The 21,895-nt window shown below is 39.9% G+C and overlaps 5 protein-coding genes across 5 annotated transcripts; all 5 read right to left on the minus strand.

Annotated features, from left to right (window-relative positions):
* Positions 1-2,289: 2,289 nt before the first annotated feature.
* Positions 2,290-5,551, minus strand: snrpd2 (small nuclear ribonucleoprotein D2 polypeptide). Its single transcript, XM_031861367.1, has 3 exons — positions 5,440-5,551; positions 4,256-4,435; positions 2,290-2,729 (listed from the first exon to the last, which is right to left on the minus strand). Coding segments are annotated over exons 1-3 (357 nt in total). The 5' UTR covers positions 5,442-5,551; the 3' UTR covers positions 2,290-2,554.
* A 3,570-nt stretch (positions 5,552-9,121) lies between these two features.
* foxg1c (forkhead box G1c) lies at positions 9,122-10,336 on the minus strand. The gene has a single exon (XM_031861365.1). It carries the CDS (start codon positions 10,334-10,336, stop codon positions 9,122-9,124), a length of 1,215 nt encoding a protein of 404 aa, XP_031717225.1.
* Positions 10,337-12,417: 2,081 nt separating this feature from the next.
* On the minus strand, positions 12,418-14,394 carry pglyrp5 (peptidoglycan recognition protein 5). Its single transcript, XM_031861366.1, has 4 exons — positions 13,926-14,394; positions 13,619-13,814; positions 13,334-13,452; positions 12,418-13,209 (listed from the first exon to the last, which is right to left on the minus strand). The coding sequence occupies exons 1-4, from the start codon at positions 13,936-13,938 to the stop codon at positions 13,037-13,039; spliced, it is 501 nt and encodes a 166-aa protein (XP_031717226.1). The 5' UTR covers positions 13,939-14,394; the 3' UTR covers positions 12,418-13,036.
* Positions 14,395-14,455: 61 nt separating this feature from the next.
* On the minus strand, positions 14,456-16,995 carry polr2i (RNA polymerase II subunit I). The gene is made up of 6 exons (XM_031861124.1): positions 16,852-16,995; positions 16,685-16,739; positions 16,372-16,445; positions 15,646-15,720; positions 15,053-15,104; positions 14,456-14,929 (listed from the first exon to the last, which is right to left on the minus strand). The coding sequence occupies exons 1-6, from the start codon at positions 16,911-16,913 to the stop codon at positions 14,867-14,869; spliced, it is 381 nt and encodes a 126-aa protein (XP_031716984.1). The 5' UTR covers positions 16,914-16,995; the 3' UTR covers positions 14,456-14,866.
* Positions 16,996-17,331: 336 nt separating this feature from the next.
* On the minus strand, positions 17,332-18,188 carry LOC116390864 (complement C1q and tumor necrosis factor-related protein 9-like). Its single transcript, XM_031860982.1, has 2 exons — positions 18,146-18,188; positions 17,332-17,726 (listed from the first exon to the last, which is right to left on the minus strand). Exons 1-2 carry the CDS (start codon positions 18,186-18,188, stop codon positions 17,332-17,334), a joined length of 438 nt encoding a protein of 145 aa, XP_031716842.1.
* Positions 18,189-21,895: the final 3,707 nt, after the last annotated feature.

Below are 21,895 nucleotides of genomic sequence, written 5' to 3' on the forward strand. Positions count from 1 at the left end.
TCTGGAGGGAAAGAGACTTCTTGAAGTGTCTTTGGAATGAGTTCAGTAACATGAGAAAAGTGCACGATGATACCCAACAAATGAGGTCCCCAAAGTTGTTTTTATCTCAGCCATCTCCAAATAGACGCACCAGCTTTTTGACAGTGCTTTGTCCCAGGATGCTGCAACAGCGAGGGCAATTATTTTGAGATGTGATTTCATCCTAAATAACCTACACATAGAACGTTACTTGATTTCAATAGCCTAAACGTGAGATTATATTAATCTTGCTTGTGACACATCATCCATACATCCTTACAAACCAATGTTGCAGAGCCAACTCAGGTTTCTTGGGGCCCCGATACTGGATTTCTGTGGGCATCGTCTGGTGCTCAATTTGCTTGTTATGTCTAACTTTGTCTTCTGAAGCAAACTCCTGTTTGTCAGCTTGTCTGAATATTTAAAGGACCTGTCAACACACTCCTGCACCACTAAGATATTTGCAATTCAGCATTATTAGCTGGCTTTATCTATTTTAAAGACATGAAAGACAGTCACATCCAAACTTTGGACACACACATACTGTATACTGTAAATGTAAATGGTTCCTTCATCGTTGCACTGACTGTAGATTCTTACACACAAACTGTAGCCCAATGGATCACTTTTCATAAAGAGTATGAATTTGGCTTCAGCAAAAGAGTCCAGACAAAATTCTGTCTGGTAGAAACAAACTGTGTTAAATGCATGTTGAACACGAATATAAAGATATACGTATACGAGTGATTACAATGGGCCTTCCATTCAAATAACAAAATCTTACCTTGATTTCTCTGCTGTCTCTTCTTTCCATGTCTAAACAAAAGACTTCACAGCTGGATCACATCTGTCTAACAGTGAGGGGGAAAACTGTTTTAGTACAACAGGAGATTAAGCTCATAAAGGTGTCAACATGTTTCTACTGTGTGCTCGGTGATGCTTCAGCTTCTGTGCCCCAACACATTTCTAAGGCGCATAGAAGAAACAATTACAGCAACTTAAAATAAAACCAATGAAATGATCTCAGCCATGCCAAATGAGTATCGTCTTTACATCACTTTTTAAAATCATAGGTCAATCAAAGTATTTGTTAGTTTGACCTATTTTTCTCCTTCAACTGCAGTAGAAAGAACAAAAAGAGCATACGTACAATTAGATGTATAGATTAAAATGACCTCAATAATTAAAGAAGCTAGCAGTAAAGTCATTTGGGCCCAAAGCAGCCGCTGTGTTTCTTCACGCCTCGGGCTGACAGCTCACACTTTTCAGTTTTCCGGCGCTTGCAACACAATCTCCTCAAACTTTTGTTAAAAGTCAAGGTTTGCCTGGAGCACGAGTGCAATAAGTACCACTACATCAGTCATAGACGAGTCATGAGAGTTCACTGCATTTCATATTCAGTGTTTAGGTGGATTCTCTTGATAGTTTACTCCTCCTTATGACCCAGCAGCCTACACCTAAGAGCTGTAAATCAGTGAGGCCTTGTCCACACACACACATCTACCACAGCTGCTGGCCTGAGGCAGGCTAGGATCAACAGTGAGACTACAACATGTGTACGATACAGTTTATGAAAATATATTAGAACAGAATACTGTAAGTGGAAGGAAAGTTTAGGCACAGTGAAGTAGATTTTAATAATGGAATATAAGATGCTTTTAGACAGAAATGATATGTATTGCAATTATAAGGCCTGTATCTAAACCAAAGGGAATTTCCACACCGATTCAAAAATCAATACCGTTCAGCTTTCCCAAAAGGATAAAATACACAGACATGCTTTTTTTTTTAAAAATGCACTCAAACAATCAAAATCCCGTAGACTTGACCACTAAATCTGAGAGCAGCAAAGAGCGAGGTTAGGTAGCAACTGTGAGAGAGAAGTAAGGCGAGACTAGCTGTTAAGCTATTAAGACAATTAACAAAGTGGTCAGGAGGGGCTGAGTGGAGCGGCACGGCCTGAAATGGGAGCGAGACGAGGGTGTGAAGTGACAGTCAGCACATCTGCTCTCATCAATAATGCAGCGGGCCTTTAAACGGCAGTTTGTCGCATTTTGAGCGCTGCCGACTGAAATCAAGCCCGACACCTAAGAAGCTGTCAGGGGAGAGTGAAAGGAGGACGACGGCAAGGATAACCGAGAAAAAATGGAGTAGAAAGAACTTTCTCCAACACATCTGATTCAGTGTGCAATAGATAGATAATAAATCAAACCAGTCTTAAATGTTATTAAAACAGGAGCAACTTGAAAACAAAAAATGACTTCACAACACTTGAATCTATCCATCACTTTTATTATCAAAATGAAAAAGACAGAGGACTTCTGTTGACAACGCAAAAGCAGGTATTCTTGTGACTAAATGGCTCTCCAAAAAAAACGTAGACATCATTTTGACTATTTGTATCTTACCCAATGACTGCAGTAATCCAATGACAAAACAAACAGGTTTCCATTCATTTCAGTCCACTGCCTTCAAACCATTCAACAAAAAGGAAAAAGGGCTCTGTGACCGATCCAGCTGGACGCCTACAAAGAGTTTATTTTCCTGTGATCAGAGGATTTCTCAGCACGATGATGACGGAGTCCCCTCTGAGGAACATCTTAGAAATGTAGCGGTCCTTATTCACGGGCTTGGACTTCTTCTTTCCTTTCCCGCTCTTGGGAACTTCCGTCCACATCTCCTTCACATTCTCCAAGACCATGTTGCAGTGCCTGAAATGACATCATTGAAACATAGTAATATAGATTTTGAAAGGAAACAAACAAACAATGGGCCTCCTGCATAAAACCCTCATACAGATGATTTAAGAGAAATGCACTTTGAAATGTTCTATTAATTACAATAACATTCTGACAGTCTCCATAGGGGAACAATTTGAGAATTATTGACTTGAGAATGATAATACCTTATTTGACTAAATAATCATCATGGCGTGCCAATTTACTAAGAGGTTTTTAAGATTTTGAGGCATATTTCGGCACAGCACCGTGTACCGCTCAGTAGATATATTCTCACACTTTGACAGCTGTCTCTGGGTCTTTAAGCCGGTCGCTGGTCAGTATCATCCTCTGGTGCTTTAAACAGTGAAACATCATCTACTGTAGACTAGAACGCTGCTGACCACCTCCCGTATTAGTCCTTTAGAGAGATGTTTTATGCGTCTAACTTCATGCAAGGACCACTCCTATTTGCCTGTCATAGTACAGCGCTGCTGATCACACAACGTTGGCAGCTTTACTATTAATATTTATTTCAACTACTGACAGTGCTTCCTATTTTGCCTGCTGATTGCCAACATTAAGGTGATTTTAGCTCATTCACTATAAGAACTAAGATGTATCTGCACCAGACTGAGCATTTAGAGATGTTTCTGGTTGAGCGGCATGTCCGCCAGCTGAGCCCGTTAATCAGCATTTTAAATCTGTAATTACAAACCAGTCTCTTTTCCATGGATGTTTTAAATGTTTAAAAATTGAAATAAACAAAACTCATGCGCTACTTCTTATGAACAAGTGGTGTTCATCAGGCAATTTATCTCAAGTTTATCCAGTTCAGAGCTGCAGGTGAATCGGACATGAAACACTCATTCAAGCAAAACTCACAGAAATAATGTTTAGGATGAGAACAGGAAAATATTTCAAGCTAATGGCAAGAAGATTCATTTTAAACAACAAGGACTCGGGATGGGACGATATAGGATCACATTAAAAAAAACAAAAAAAAAACATGTTGACCATGGTGAATTTCCATTGTTGGGAATATTGTCACTTGAGTAACTTAAAAAGCTGTCTAGCTCTCTTTCATGGTGGAGAATTAACAGAAATAGTGGCTGATTAAAAAATACAGGAATTATCATTCTGCAGTTATTTTGTTTATCCGTTATTTATGCAGGACGACCTGATGAATTACGATCATGGGGATTTTTCACTATTAAACTTCATATCATCCCATGCGTAACAAGGACATTAGGGTTTTTTCTTTACTTTCACTGTAGTTTTAAATTGTGGAGACAATTATCCAATATTAACTGTTCAGTTTTGATTGGCAAAATTTGTGCATTTCTGATGGTTTTTGAGATGACTGAAAGTATCCGATTTATCACAACTACCATAAAAACATCTGGTTATTGGTAGCAAAAAATAAATAAATACAAAGCTAAATTAAATGCAATAACAGAAACGTAAAATATTACAAAACCATTTGATCACATATTCTACTAAACCAGTTAAATAAGTACCTGTCAAAGGCCTTGACTCTTCCGAGCAGCTTCTTGTTGTTGCGACAGTTAATGAGGACCTGAGTGTTGTTCTTCACCGACTGGGTGAGCACCGACAAAGGACCGGTGTTGAACTCCTCTTCCTCCCGTTTCTGGAGCTCCTCGGGGGTCATCTCTGACTTGGGCTTTGTTAACAGACTCCTGAAAGAACGATTTAAATGTTGATTATAAATAACAATGATCAGAACGGTAGGTAGCAGTAGAGTCAGTTTTTGTCTGACATAACACAAACAAAGCTGTATTTTGTAATAATAGTAGGCTTAATACACTATTCCTTCAGCCGACAAGCTCTTCGGTCTGTAGGAAATCTTCTGTTACGTTCTTTGGTTGTATAGATGTTTTATGTTTTACCATTTTCTTGGAATTCATTGCCTATTTTTTTTCTCCTTTATGTCTAACTGGTTGTGTGAATACTTGTAGAACAAAATAAAAACAAAGTATACATATTAACTCAATTTTATACAACCAAGAATGTGTTGCCACAGGATGCCAGCCATCTAACACATATACAAACATTAATCAAATAAATTGTAGAGGAATTTCATCAGTTCGACACATTTATTACTGAGGATTTTAACTTACAGGGAAATATTCCAATAAAACAATTGAAATGTGAATTGTTTATTTCACCGTAATTTACTGTGGTTGGATATTTTCGTTAAATAGCAGTATATGGCGCAAGCATTAAAAGCAAGGCGATTAACTTGACCTTATATAGACTCAAAATTAATTACAAGCTATAACAACAATCAAAATGCAAGACTACGCATGCTCAAACACTGCACCGTTTAGCTTGGTATTAGCAATTAGCTATGCTATCAATGCTATTGTGCGACTTCTGACTTCGCTACTTTTCTAATTTGAACCACAGAAGTTCAACAAAACAGATTATGTATTATATTTGATACTCTATGAGTTACAGAGTTGTAACATAGCTGGGCTGAAGTATACAAAGCATCAAAAAGACATACAAAGGGTTTTTCAACTCGAGCTAACTGGCCTTGGCTCTTATAGCTGACTCTCTGAAATGCTAACATGCTTAGCATTTTAACTGTTAGCTTTTGGCGGCTGCGATTCAGATCTTCGGCTCTGAGACTGAAAATGACCACCATCACAAAGACCGGTTGTTCATTACAGATACTTACATGGTTGTTGATTTGTGAAAACAGTCTTCTCAGATCGTATCCTGCTCGACTCCACCGGGTATCTTATCTTCGTATCCGCGACGACTCTGCTACACTCGCGTGGATCAGGCTACTTCCGGGTCAACTAGTACGCCCTTCAAAGTTTTGTAATAACTTCCGGGTTACAACAGTCCAATGAAAATGTTCACTCAAACCAACGTTTGAACACTTAATTACTGTACAATTTGACGTACTTGTACTTGTACTCTAGTATATACCTTTTATTTTACGTTATACTTTCATTTGCAAGTATTATATATGATATATAATATTTGTCTTCTACAATGTATTTCCAATGACAGTTAGTAATTTTGCTGACTAACTACAACATTAAAAGGCGTTAATGCATCAGTTATAATAACCATATATAATAAAACCGTAACGCAGGTCTATATTGTTATGCATAATGTGGAGACTACTTTTACATTTAGTGCGTTTAACTACCTTTTCCTCTACTACAGCTGGTGATAAGAGGGAGGGACTGTTCTGCAGAATTTGGTTGTTGATCAAAATGAGACCAAAGAGGAAGAGATGATCATATCCGTACTATATTTTTTTAATATTATGAATATTTATTGTGCTTTTTTAGGATGTGGTATTCATATCATGCTGTACATAAACCACAAAGACCCTATACTGTTCAAGAAATTGTCACAGGAAAAGAGATGGCAGAGTGAGCAGCCAAAGTGATACCACAGACCCAAACAGATAAGTCTTTGTTTTGCTCTTTAACACAACAAGAACCAGGGTAAGGTGTGTGTGTATGTGTGTATGTGTGTGTACGTGTGTGTGTGTGTGTGTGTGTGTGTGTGTGTGTGTGTGTGTGTGAGAGAGAGGGACATAGGCCACATTATCTACACAGCAGCAATAAGACATTGAGAGATTGGCTTTCTGGCATGAGACAGGCAGACGCCTGGGGGTGTATAACCCACCCACCTTATTTCATTGGGTGGCAGATCTACCTGTGGAAGCCACTTGCTGCAGATAATGGCAGCCTGTGTGCTGTTGAGAAAGGTGAGCGTGTGGGATTGCTTTCCAGAGCTGTACTACATCTTTATGAAGCACCTGCACAAGTGTGGCACTCGCCTGTAGGATTGCAATAATCTTTTGCAGTTGCCCAATTAAGAGAGCAGAGATTAACCTACAACCATTAAAACAGACGGAGAAGAGGAGAATAATTGTATCACTCTGAAACAACAGAATAATGTGTAAGATTACATTCACACTTTATTCACATGATTATGGTGAAATACATTGCTTTCTTAGGGACTGTGGTTATTGGGTTGGGGGAGAAATTGACTGGCTCTGTTTGATTCTGAACTTATTATTTTAGATGCACTTTGACACATTTCACTGTTTTCTTTTCTTTCTGTTGCAAAATAGCGAAGGTTTGAGCTGCTTATGGGTTCTGTGAAGAGGTAACATCACTAACTACTAGAATAGACAATGATCTTCATATGAATATCGGTGTCTATTCTGATTTGCAAAATATGTTTTGATAGAGAAAACAAATCCCTGAGAAAGGACGAGTGTCCCCTGCACATGGCTCACAGAAAAGGCATCTGTTTTGGAATATGTAACGTTTTTGATTATTATCATTATTACATGTAATCTTACAAGGGAAGAATGAAATTATGTATAAATCAGATTGTAAAAATAAAAAATAAAGCCTTCCTCTCCCATAAACTTACACTACCCTCCTTTCAACTCCTTTCAGTCCCTTAAATATTACAACTGTAAACTGTTTCACTTTATATTGGTGGCAGAATTTCAAGAAAGTGGGCTCAGCGAACACAATCAAGATCAGAAACCATGCTGAAAAAAACCTCTTATTTTTTCTGTGTAACTTTCATGATCAGATATAAGCATCAAATTGTCCCAATCCAACTGTCAAGTGACAGCATATATTAATATATCTGTATTAGCAGGGTGATTTATCTCTGTGATTATCAGTGGAGCTGCCAAAAAAGGTGCTTATTTATTTCAACAGGAAACATATCTTCTTACCCTGCCCCAGGGTATACAACTCATTTTAGCATTATAAACCTGTTGATTCACAGCTCTGTCCTCTGCTTTCTGCGACCACAATTACTCATGCAAGTAATGAAAATATTACTATCTTCGCATCTATCTAGTGTGAGTTTGCCAACAGTGAAGTTACCTGATCCAGCCCAGTCTGCTTTAACCACAGGCGTCATGAATGTGACTGGTCTTGGAGAGGTGACGGGCTTGGGTCTCTTGATATAAAGACTCTTTTGTCTCGCGGAGGCAGCCGTCCTGGAAGCTGCTCTAATCTGTATCCTCATACATCTATTTCCATATGAATGTACATATCAGGGAGACTAGAGGTGAGGGAAAGTTGAACAGGCAGTGATGCCGGGTGAAACACAAGACAGATCAATAAGATCAGCGGAACTGGAAATGTCAAGTGCTGAAGCTACATCACAGTCTGCGCGCATGATATCTCCTCAAGGAAAGCTTCAGGTGCACATTTGAATTGTTGATATTAAAAAGAAAAAAAATGAAAAATTAGCGGATCACAGCATGTACATATAGGCCTCCTTCCCGCAACTTCACAAATTATTTCAAATAATTGATTCAGTCTATCGTCCTTGCTGTGTGGGCTCCAATCTCTAGAGTGAAACATTTAATAACAGCACAAATAAGAACAATCAACAACAGTAATGAGGTGAAAAGAAAACACAATTAGAAATGCAGTATTTATCGTTTAATTACATGTAGGCTAATTATAATAGTAATGGCATTTTTGTATCAAAGTCGAAGAGAATAAATGCAATACATTTAAAAGTGTATTTTTCACTTAATGTATACTTTTCTATATTTTAAAACGAGTTCACCTCAGTGGAATATCAATATTTTTATTAGATCTTTGAATAAGTTTGTTGGAACTACATATCAGAAACCTCATTACGATCTCGGTCAACATGCTGGTAAATAAAAAAAGACAGAATGAGCATTTTGTTTTTAATATAATTTATTTCTAGAATGACATTTTGTGGAATTTTGTTGGTAAAGTCAGATGATGGCATTTGGCCAAAAACTGTGACATGCTCGCAAACATCACTCAATTTCTATACTGGCAAGTGCATACATACATATATGTGGAAATAATTCATGAGATACGTGGACAGCAGTGTTTCTAAAAGAGGGATATAGTTTAAATTAACAGATGCAGACCAAGTGGCAATTCCATACATTAAAAAAATCTTTAATTTGACTCTGTTTAAATTGATACACTGACGTTTTTTAAAATAACAAACCGATGCGCAAATACATTTTTTTGCACAATTTTGGAAATGGCTTGTGTGCGAAGAAGCCTTTGTTCAAACTTCAGTGTATGTGTGACTCTGCCTCATGTTGTTTATGCTTCAACTATTTTATGTTAATTTGACACAATTTGCATCACACGATAAAGCAAAAACATTTCAAATTTCAATCAAGATATGTCGCCGTAATACAAAATATTGCGGGATACATTTCCTTAACCAGACTTTTCACAAACTCAAGAAATTCCAATCTGCATGTAGGCTACTCTTTTAAGTAAGATGCTCTGGCCTTTTATTTGCCAATTTTGTTAATCTAAACACATACATCTTTAAAACTGGGCACGATTACTATTACTCTATTTGTCTGTATTCCAGGACGAAGGAGGGCTTGAACTGATTTGAGGGCAGTAATTTGGAAAGTCATTACAGAACCCCCCGAGTTCTGAGTGGCCGTTCTTGGATAGGAATTGTCCTGGAGACGTCTTGGACGCGGCGCACTCCTCTTGGCACGGATTAAACGTCGCAGCACACGGTATGTGATGAGAGTAAAAGTAGCTGGCCTGTCCGGAGATCATGTTAAAAGAGTACGGATCCGACAGCGGCAGGGTGCATGCAGGGATGGATGTGGAGAAAGCGGTGCAGGCGGTGCCAATCTGATGGTGTCGGGATTGCGCGCAACTGAGTCCGATATAAGACATCTCCTGGTGCGTCTGCACGAACCGGTTGGCGTCTGCAGCACTTGTTGCACTCAATCGGGACCGCTGTGAAACCATCGATGTGGCGTGGTTTGGGAAGCGGGGGTGAGCACTCAGATAAGTCCCTGCGCCAAGGTGGGTGCGCACTGGTGCTTGGAGAGGCAGAAACGGCGGCACCGGCCAGTAAAATGAACCCGCTGCGGCCAAGGTCACGCTGGTTGCAGTGCCGGAGGACATCAGACGACCTCCTCCCCTCTTTAGCGCAAGCTTGGTTCTGGATCCAGCTGCGGCCTTGCGCCGGAGTTTCCCCGATGTGCCACCTATGAAGACGTCCTCACTGCAGGGGTCCAGCATCCAGTAGTTGCCTTTACCCGGGTCATCATAGTGGCGCGGCACTTTAACGAAACACTTATTCAGACTCAAGTTGTGCCTGATTGAGTTTTGCCACCCTTGCCTGTTCTGCCGGTAGTATGGGAAGTTGGCCATGATAAACTCATAGATGCCGTTGAGTGTGAGCCGTCGTTCCGGGCTCTGGCGGATCGCCATCATGATGAGCGCGTTATAACTGAAAGGAGGTTTCTCAGGTTTTACGCTTTCTTCTACTCCACCGCTTTTCTTTGATTCGAAATTATTTCCTTCTCGTTTTCCATTTGAAGTCACCGTTTTGATTTCTGCTTTGGTGCGCAGTTTGGGGTTCTCGCAGTTCTTTTCAGAGTTTTCCTCCTGACTGGGTTTCTCTGGATGTGCGGAGCGCACTTTCTGGGACGGAGAAGGAGACTCTGCGTCACCGATCACTCCCTCTCGTCTCAACAACAGGCTGCTGATGCTGAATGAGGACTTGTGGAAAAAACGGTCTGAAGTTTTGAAGTCCTCCATCTCAAAGGTTGAAGTCACAAGTAAAATTCACCAGAGGCGTCCGCTGAGCAGAGACGAGCGCGTCACTGAACCCACGGAGCGAAGATGCGCTGATTCAAAGTGGTGAAGAGCCAAAGACGCACTAGCCAGACAGCGTGACAACAAATGCGCATGATCGCCGAAGCTGAGCTCTAGTTACCCACAAAAAGTAGAGCATTATTACTTTGAAGAAAGGGGACGTGCCAAAAGACGTTTGAGGAAAGGCTGTCAATCTGTGTGACTGATCGGTGAACTCTCGGTTTTAATTATATCACATCCGTGACTCATGAAACCCAACCCTCCCACACGCGCCTTGCCTTCTGGGCTGGCCTCATCGCTCTCTCGTTTTCTTGCTTCCTCTGCGCACCTTCGTTGACATTATTTGCCAAAATGCCTTTTTAAAAGTCTGTAATAGGCCTAAACCAACAGAGTGAAACGCAAGAACAGATGCATGTTGGGTATTTTTCTTTTGAAAAATTGGACAAGGTGATCCCACGTATGTTTTTGCCTGTTATTGCGAAATTAAACTCTGTCCCAATATTGTGAAATAAGAACAATGCATCGGTTAGCAGCTCTTATTTTGAAATCACTTGGTTAACCTCTCCAATAAACTTGCTTCTACTATGATTTAATTGGGATTTTCCTTAAGAATGCAGGCAAAGTGAATTAATAATTGAAATGAGTGTTTGTGTGGAAGGAAGAGAGACAGAGGCATGTTTTTTCTCTTATATCAAGACAATGATGCATCCCATCATATATGAATGAGGCGTGTTAAGAGAGCAAGCTATGTCTTCCTGAAGGGGCAGTTAATAAATGAATAAAAAGACAGTTCATGACACACTCAGTGGCACTACAGCACACACTTTACACTCAGGTAGCTGGGAGTATCAAGAGTACAACACTCCTGCCTATAATAGCATGATTTATCTCATAAAGGATCAAGCCAGAAGAGAGTGAAACATGGCCTGGGGAGATGTCTTGTGTTATATCCTGTGTGTGACACAGCCTATCGGAGCTCTCTCACACATTTATTTTCACCTGAAGCTTTTGAACACACTAAATTTGTTCCCTAATGCCGAAGATTAATGTCTTCCCTTCCACCATCTGTGAGTTGAGAGAAGAAATCAAGCATTGCATTAGACTGTGAGTAAATAGCTCATCCAACCACGTTTAACGTGAATCTTTTTGTGCATTTCCATCACCAACTTTTTTGGTCATTATACACAAATGAACATGAGACAAACTTTTCATTATTTTTTCCTTAAAAGATGTGCTACTAGTAAAGAGCAGCACATCTACTGAAAGAAGCAAAGGCATAAAAGGCAAACTTCGGAAGCTTTCTGCTAAATTCAGAAAGGCATAAACAGGCATTTTGATTAACATGTTTTTTTTTAAGGCCCTTTTATTGAAAATTGTAGATTGTTTTCAATTCCGACTGCTCACAGATGGAATTAGTCCATTCATTTTTTTAAATTAATGTAAAAAATATAAAGCTATTCAAAATTAATTAAACCATGACATATCAAAAAAGATCACCCCACTACTGCTTCCTAACCACTAATTTATGCATAATACTTCTATCAAGATAATGACTAATACAGGGCGATTCTAATCAAATCCACTGTTAGGCTGGGTCTTTCACAGTTCATATGCCAGACATCAGACATGACGACCGGAGCTACACCTAAAATCTGTTACCATTATACCTTCTCTTAGTCTATTTGATAGGGGCCTCCCTCCCTAATCCCTGCGTTGCACAAGTGAGCACTTGTTGGGAATGTTTCAGGCACTGCAGAATGCGCACATTGTTGTCTCAACACTTGTAATCCCCTCGGTTGTTCTTCTCTGTTTAATATTTGATTTCATGTCTTGGGTTGGTTACAGTGATTTTTGCAGTGGCACCATGAGGACACGGTGCTTGCAAAGACACATTTGCAGGCCTACAGTTTAGTATATTTTATCGTAATCTAAATGAATTCTGTTTAGAGGACTCCTGTGACCCAAATAGTGAAACCCAAGCAGCAAGCGCCACTCTGTGGCTAACGGTGTCCCCTGTGGTCGTGGATGAATGCAAAGAGAAATCCTCACACAAGTAAAATATAATGAATCAAACAGTCAGAATATTGCTGATAACACAGTATTTATTAATATAATATTAGCACAGGTTAAATCCATGTGAATGTTTAGCTTACACCACTTGACCATTAATAACAATATCATGCAGAGTATTCATAAGTAAAATGTAGTGCCAAACATATTAATATTGCACTTATGTAACACAAAATTAGCATGGTGACGAATTGAAAGAATGTAATCAAATTAAAAAGTAAGAGCTTCTGGGACAATTACTCAACATGTGAATTAAAGTGCATTGACTTTCATGCATTTTGCACTGGTGGACAGCTAAAGCCTACTGGTCTCACCCCAAATGACGGCTCCCTCTGCTGTAAGAGAAGGTCTAACAGGCTGGGAAACCTGTGGGACACAAAGCTTCCCGTAGTTCTGAGGACAGCCATGATAAAAATGTTAAAAGAAAAATTTGATTGGATCATTAGTGTACAATAGATTCATCCTGTCACTTTGTACATTTCAAATCTGGGGTTTAAAATTTAACTGGTGACGGTTTGTGTGTCAAAGCTTTTTTCTGTCTTTCATGAAAACCATCATGATCTGTAGTGAGCATTATGTGTCCCTCAGCTGTGATAGAGCAGCATACAGTTTACCTCCTGGACATTCTGTTTGTCCCAGATCCCTGTGCCCAAGCAGGGTAAACTTTGGGTTTAAAAAGCCCTGACAAACGGCAGACTGCAGCAGGCGTTTGACAGACGACATTGCCTCTGTGCTCGGCATGTCAACTGAAATGAAAAGATGTAGCATTATCATATCTGACTTCATAACACCATTCTGAAGGTTTGCATGCAATGTGATGTGCTTCTTATTGTTGCACTATAATAAAAAAAAGTTAATGAGTGCACCTACCTTTGAAATTTCCCATGAAGGCAATCCCCAGTGAGTCATGATTATTGCCTTTGGCATGTGCCCCTACCACACCCCAGCCGCGGCCCTCATACACTGTTCCGTCTCCTCCGACAAGAAAACTGAAACACACAGAGCATGGTTGAGGATCCTATAGCATTGAAAAGTATCAGAAACGTATTAGAAGGGATACATGACTAAATTCCCTCCAGTACGCCCACGTCCTACACACACAATATTAACATCACTCGAAATATGACGTTCACCTGGACTGTTTGAGGTACTCACTTATATCCGATGTCATCGAAGTCTCTTTCCGTCATATGATTTCTCTGAATGCTGACCAGGCGGTTCATGCACTCTTCCTGGTCTTTGCAACTTGGGTTGGCGGTGTGGTGTATGACAACTTTCTGGGCAGAGTCTTTCAAGTCCTCTCTGCTTTTAGGGGCAACTGCTCCCCACTGCTGCCTCGAAACAATGGTCACTGAAAAGCAATTACAGTATAGTCATAATTGATCACTTGGCTTATGCCATAAAATGTTATCAAGATTTTCAAGTGTAAAATATGTAGTGTAAAGGCTGTTTGTCATCATACCTGTTTGGGCCATACCTCCGTACTCAGATGCTTTTGAATGCAGTGGGCCGTGCAGCTGCCTTATGAAGGAGCCCGTCTCAGGAGGTGTGGTCACGGGAAGTACACCTTCCTCGATCCTCCGTGTCGAGGCTCAGCGCACAAGTTATATGTCTCAACTGGTCATGTTGGCTGAGAAATAATCTACAGTTACCCAACAGGTTTTGTGGAATATACGTGGTTGTAAAAGAAGGAAGTGGAATCGACACGGTCAATAGTCCACATGGAGACAGGAAAACCGTGTCCGTTTCTTTACCGTAAACGAGGTATGACTGCTTCATAAGAGGAAACCAGTAGTTTTACATTATCCAGCTGTGTGTATGCATTTACAGTGGGAGGAAACAGGAAGTGGTATAATTCTGACATTAAGTAGTCACAGGACTGAAGATGGCTTACTTTATTTTATATCTCTTGTAAATTTGAATATGTTTCTACTTGCACTGATTGTTGTTGATTGTTAAATGTTTGCACCTCCCGTCACGCCAAATTCCTTGTAAGTTCAACATACCATGGCAATAAACAGTTCTGATTCTTATTCTGATTCTGAAAAGTCCATGCTGCCAAAAGCATGGGTGTGTCTGCTAACCCTTTAATATTTGTAACAAGTTTTCATTAAATACTCAGAGACATTTGAAACAACTGATTTGTTTAATCTAACAAAACAAATTTGAAAATGACAACTGCTATTAAAAAAAGTATTAATACATTATATTCACAAGATGATGTCTGACTAACTGCATGCAATCAAACAAAGATCATTTCAGGGTCTACAAAAATCAGCAGCTCTGCTATTTGACAAACAAACTGCACAGTAATAGTAAAGAAAGTACTCCATCTGAGCTGCAGCGTTTTGCGAACAGCAATACCGCAGACGAAAATGTTCGACCTCGTCATTATCGCTGGCTTTACTCTGTCCATCTGTGTCCACAGTGAGGGGCCGTGCAGACGTAGTACAGTCTCATAGCATCCTGTCATGAGAAACATATTCAAATATTAGGTTGTCTACTCAGATTGTAAAATCAAAAAAAGATGTATAGACACACTGACCACAAAAAGCCAGTAAAGGTTTTCATAGACAGAAATGATGTTACCTCAGCCTTCATACTGTGAGACTGGAAGAACACTGCCTCCTTGTGACCGCATCTGGGTGGACATGGTTGGAGAACATTGTTAGAAACAAATACAAACACAGCCGCTTAATGACACAAAGCCTCATTACACAATCGGGGGTCAAGTCCTAAAGGATGGTAACCTGCCCGGTTAAAGACGGGAACGTGGTGACGTAAATGTGTCGCTGGTGAAGAGAGTCAAACATCCAGCGAGGTAAACTTACAGAAATATTGTCAGAACATGGCCGGTGAAAAAGGGCAAAACTCCCAGTAAATATTCAGAATGTAGTGAGAATGAGGACTCTAATGAGAAAACAGTTTTGCTTGTTTGTTAGCACATTAGGCATGATGACGTTTAGAAAAGCTTATTGAAGGGAATGTAGGAGACAAGTTTTCACTCCGAGGTGGTAAAAAAAATAATCAATAAAACAAAGCTGTGCCGAATGTGCAGAAATGAACCAATACTAGATGTTGCACTGCACTAACAACACAATAAATATTCACTTTAAAAAAAGATATGAATTAGGGCTCTCCAGAGAGAATGGGTGAGGTCGACTCATTCTGGTGAAACGTACTTGGGACAGGGGTGGTCCTCTGTCCTGGGAAGTGTTGGATCCTGAGATACATCAGCAATGATTTGTGTCAACTCACTGGAGAAAAAGAAAAGCAAGAAACTGGATGACTCACCAACAATTAGCCTTCAAGTGACTGAGATTACACACGTAAAATGTGCAATGTAATGTTTTAGTATCTTGAGCGTTACAAACGTTGCTCTATTACAAATATTTATCCTTATGTGTAGTCACTCAATATGTATTCACACCATTGTAAAAGTCATTCCTGCAGTCTGGATGGGCACAAATAAAATTGAGGGATTCTCTTTAACTGACTTTGGGAAGATCCTATTAAATGTCAGGACTAGCGTGCCGGAAAGTGTCTGGAGAATGCGTCTAACTTGATTTTTCATACCATTTTTGTGTTGGTTAAGGGCTACAAATATGTAGTGGATGCCCAACAAGTACAACCCACCACACACAAACTCAATATTTTAAGCCCATTGCTCATAGACAGACAAATGTGCTTTGTTGAACGGGTAACAACACCCAGAAGTGATGTCACAGGGTTCTGTGTACACCTGTACATCACTACAGCAGAGTGAGATGTTAAACCAACAGGTCAGCAAAAAACAAGACTTTCAGAGATGAAACTGCAGTGAGAACAGCAGCGTGGCATATTCGCCAATTTCGAGCGAAAATCAAGTTCTTAGCAACTCGTTTAGCACTTTGTTTTCTTTTACTTACTCGACCTCGTGGGTGATCTTGTTGACATAGATGCAGCTGTTGTCTGCTTCTTGTTGGTAGTCACAGTTCCTGCACTGTGTGTTGAGTTCAATAAGAGAGAGAGAGGACATTCAGCAGCTTATTACATGGTAACAGTGGACATGTAAGCTCATTGCTTTCCTGCACCTCTGTAAAAGCAGCAACATAGGTTTTACACTGTATAGGCCTCAGTATATCAACATTACCATTGGAGTGATCCCTCGTGCATTGCACTGAGACACTACATTTCACTGATTTTTTTCTGTGGGACCTTAACTGTGAACCAGATACTTACCGCATAGAGCAGGATACGGTTCTCCTTGTCTTCTTTCGGGTACAACATGTTGTTACTGGAAAACAAACAGGCGCAGTTTGTTCATTAGAACAACGTTGTGTTAACGTGCGTTTAGCTTTAACACGCTTGTGTAACTTATCTATCCTCTAAATTGGCCGCAAACTCACCATTCTTGACAAAACCGGATCCCAACAAATCCTGGTTCGTATGTTCCAGTTTCCAAATCCATTGGAAAACCTATATGTTGAAGTTAAACGTGACAAATAATAAATGTGCGATGCTCTTTCAGATCCTTCACTTCTTCCACCGCCGCTTCCTTCCACTGGTTTGAAAACAGACCGTCTGCGCATGCGTGTACTATGAACAAAATGAAGATTTCTGAGACAGCGCCCCCCGGTGTGGGGAAGACTGAAAAAAGAAGCTTCGAGGGACTCTTATTTCTATTTGCCATACAGTCGCCTATTATATTATTCATTCATGGTAAAAGAAAATTAAAACAAAAGTTCATTTCAGTATGAAATTAAATTTATTGATGCAAAACCACAAGGAAAAGACCATTTAACAAACTTCACCAATAATACATACTCTGAGGTGGTATTGGCTTATTGTCCTAGCCATTAGCTTTATTGATGTTTTCTATAATGTCTTTAACCCAAACGAAAACCAGTAAACACAGTGTCATTGTCTACAGTTGCAAAGATATCGTTTCTGCCCGGCCCCCAGATATTCACAGCGACCTCATCGTTTTTGGACAGTTTGATCACACTGCTCATACTGGCCACTTGGCTGCACTTATCAGGCAGAGAGGTGTGATACAGAGACACTACTTTCTCTCCATTCTTGAAGATAGCGCCCTGTCCGCGTCCATACACAGACATATGCACGGTGAAGTAATAGAAGCCATCCACGGGGCAGGTGAAGAGGCCCGTGTCGGGACTGTAGCCTCCTCCCTCGTTGACCAGTAAAGTGGTAAACTTCAGGGCTCCAGAGTAACAGGGGTAGCTGTCATCGACCTTCAGCTTGGCTGTGAAAGCTACAGTGCCTAGAATGGGCGACATCATGATAATAAGAGCAAGGAGTTAACAATGTTGTAATTTGAGTCACAAAAAGCAACCAACTAATTCCTCTGAGAGTGGAAATGTTGACAAAATCAGTTAAAGACAGTATTAAAGTAATTGGGGTGTGGGCATAGACACTATGTTTTTATAATGAATAGTACAATTCATTTTATTATTGATAACTAGTTGTACACAAATAATTTTAGGTGATGTACTCCAACTGAAACCATTACATGTTAATGGAATAATAATTCTCACAAAGCCACCAATCAATCAATTCCACAATATAAGTGAATTTAACTATGGCAAACATAACAACATGATGCTGTGTAAAGTTGGCACATATTGGTATTATGGCCCTGCATAATAGCAATGTTTAAAATGCTTTTTCTTTTTTTTTTACCTGATGGAGAAATGCTGTCTCCTCGACCTGGTTCGTACGCCATGACTAAAACTTCTGATGTCTGTAAAAACAAAAACAAAAATTAAATGAGTACAATATTTTTATGGTTACAACATAATATCAGTGATTTAACTGTCTACAAGCTGCAATTCTGTAGACTTGTAATATAAAATAGAAAGGTGGTTAAACACAAGATTATGTGGTCACATGTAACTGATGCAGTTTACTATAAATCAATGATTAGTAAAAAAGAAAATCTTCGAAGAAAGAAAATATTTCGGAAGTAATTTCAGCAATAAGTTTTGCGCCTATGCAAAATGTATAAGAATTATTTGCTTGTCCTTTAAATATGAATATATGTTTGCAAATTCTGGTATGAAACCCTACAACCAATCTAACTTCGGAGCAAAGAGCTTCTTACCTGTTGCTGTCTTGCAGGGGAATGTTGCAAATGTTCTAAAGACGAACAGAGAAGCCGAAGTTGTTCGTCTGGTTTCTAGTTACAACCTGTTTATTTAGCTTGAAAGTATTCTTTGTGGAAATGTTTGCTTATTTGAAATTAAGGATCACTTCTTAATTTTTCTATAAATATAAAGCAACATAAAATATGAAATGCAGGCATACTGGAATCTGAGTAACTTTAGACGGCTATAATAAAAATACAGAAACTTATTTTACTGGTGCAGAGACATGTTGAAAAAACATGTCATCAGCTGGAAAACAGGTAGAGGCGAGTGAGGTTGTTTTTCTGGTTTGTAGAACGTCTCATGCGGAGGCAACATGCTGAGAAGTTATGGAAAGATTCAAATTTTTAAAACAAGCTGTGATAATTACAATATATTAAAGCCTGACTTCAATGAGTTTAGTGTAACCATAGAGTAATAACACACTACTTATGTTTGGTTAGGTTTGAGATTGAGGAAGGAAGGAAGGGGCATTGGTGCAATAACAGACCATAGAATGATAGAGCAGGCAACATCAGGAGCTGCAGGTCAATATGACAACAGAAGACTCATGTGGTGTAAATACTGTCCAATGAGGAATGTTTTTGTAGGCATGATAGGTGGTTGATTCAGAATCAGTTCAATAATAGTGAAAATGACACTTGGCACTGATTTTGTCACAGGAGTTCACGGGTTAGGACCCAATCGCAAGACCACAGGAGACAGAAGTTGATATAAACAGGTTTTATTTAGCCTGAATAAAGAGAAGACAGGAAGGTGTGGAGCCTGTGGTCCGACACCAGAGAGTAGGCAGATCGACGGTGTGAGTCCCGTGGCTCGACACCGGAGGGCTGGTAGCTTGACGGTGTGATGTCCCGTGGCTCGACACCGAAGGACTGGTAGCTTGACGCCGTGTGTAGTCCGTTAACACAATGGAGGGCACGGGGGATTCCCGGACCGACGGACACCGGAGCGGGTGAAAGACGGTACGACCTGACAACCCCAGACTGCAGGACCAGAGTTTATATAGTGCCAGGGGAAGCGCTAATGGGACCTGAGTCTGGTGTGTCAGCCTGCAGGAGGTAATCGGCTGGAGTGGCTGCAGCTGTGTGGCCATGGGAGGTGTCTGGTCTGACAGGGATCCTGACAGATTTAGCACAGCTAGGTGATCAAGTTTCATCGTCTGTCAAATTCTTCAAACTCTTGCTTGTCCTCAGTAATAATAGACTTCCTGTTTTCAAAGGGGAAGTTTAGTGATGTATTCAGAATATCACGTTTTACACAACTGGATTTTACAGAGTTGTGTATGTGATGTGTTACTGACCATGAGTTATATGAAATATCTAAACTTGATTTTTTCCCCCTCACATTTCTTTAAATGAATATCATATTAATCAATAATAATATCATAAAAAAATTAAAAATCAATATTAATCTTCTGTAACACAACAAGTGGCGGGATAAGAGATAATTAGTGAGTAAACATAAGCCAGAGGGGAGATTACAAGCAGAATTAAGAAATAAACACAGCCATGTCCTCACTGGTGATCAGTTATCGTGCTTCTGTTTCTGGCTTTTATATGTTTTCTTAGCTCCATTTTGTGATGTATTTTTTTTTTTCAAAATGCTCTGGGCAAGTAAGCTTTTGTTCAAAAACAAGTATTGTTGTTTACACAAGTAATGCATGTTTGACAGGTTATGTATTGCGCATAATGTATACATGATGAGAAACAAATTCAGCTATATGGTGATCATTTTGCATGAAATATGTTACATAGCTAAACACCTTTCAGAAAGATTTCAAGCACCTCTATCTGTCTCAGTTGCCCTAAATGAAACCCGGACAAAGACATTATCTTCTGCTGCAATGATCTCATCTAAGGATGTCAAGACTGCAGGCGTCTCCCTCGTTGGCCAGCACGTCCACAAGCTTCAAGACACCAGAGTGGTATAGGGAGCGCTGTGAGCGACGTTCAGCTCGGCCTCGAATGCAACTACTCTTCCTGTGGTGGGCACAGCAAAGCAGATTAGCCATTTGAACTCATAGATTTGCTGCTCAACTCTGTAGCATGTGGATTATTTTTCCTCAGATGAACAGAGGCTTACTTGGTGGTGGGACGTCAGGAACAAAACTCTTTCATTAGGTTTGGCTAAAACAGCGACACACTGAGCCGTGAAATTCAGGATCAATACCTGCACTGTCCTATTACACTGATGTTACGCATGAAAGGTGGAGATTTTCTGTTTCGCAGAGCTCTGCTCTCTAATAAAGTTTGGAGACGTTTTGTATCTAATCTATTTCTTTCTGTCTGTTAGTTTAACACCATCCATTTATTTGGTACTATGAATCAATCGGTCTGAATCAGTTGTTCCTGTCATGTACATGGTGGAAGATGACAGACCCAGCATACAGATGCAAACCATTTCTTGTAACATCTGCCATTCCTCACCTGCCCACTAGCTGCTGTCACTGAGTTTTCTGTTCCTGCTCGTCACCTGAACAAGTCACACATAGCTGCAACTAATCTGCAATGAGTTTATATACTTTACTGTATGTGGATAGCAGCTCACAGTTACTGTAGTCTCTGCAAGGTTAGATCAGGTAAGACACCGGTTCTGTCTCCTGAAGCTGATTTTGAGAGCGAAGATTGGACTAGAAATTTGCCCAGACCTGTACAATAGCTTACACCTTCCAAAATTTCAAATGGTGTGTGTTGTTCTATAACAAGCTAGAATGTGGTTCTTAATAAAAGCTGCATTTGACTCGGCTGACAAATATATATTTTGATTTTGTGCAACTTAAATATGTAAATATGTGGCCATTTCATGCAGATTCAAACTAATTTGCAGGAAATTGATGATCTTCTAAATTTCAAATAGAGAGTTTGTTGTGCGAATTTCCAATGTTTAAAGCAGAATATATATATATAGATAAAAATAAATAAATAAATAAAAATATACATATATTACATGAATTTTCTTCACTCATACTTCTGCAGGAGCAGGACACCCTTCATCATGCTGCATAGCTCCGTCACCACCATGTTACATACATAGCCTACTGACTTAGCCTACAGAGAGGATTACACACGGCTGTTAGCAGCGCTCTGTCAGTTAGCCATAGTTGGAGCCTGTTATATATATATATATATATATATCTACCCCCCCAACTCTGAGCCCTTGATCCCTGGGCTAATTCCATGAATCGTCCAAATCTAAATCCACTGATGGAGCTACGGCACATACAGTTAGGAACGCACAGAGAGAGAGAGAGAGAGAGAGAGAGAGAGAGAGAGAGAGAGAGAGA

This window comes from Anarrhichthys ocellatus, unplaced genomic scaffold, assembly GCF_004355925.1.
Source record: "Anarrhichthys ocellatus isolate YVR2014 unplaced genomic scaffold, GSC_Weel_1.0 scaffold24, whole genome shotgun sequence".
Taxonomy (NCBI): Eukaryota; Metazoa; Chordata; class Actinopteri; order Perciformes; family Anarhichadidae; genus Anarrhichthys; species Anarrhichthys ocellatus.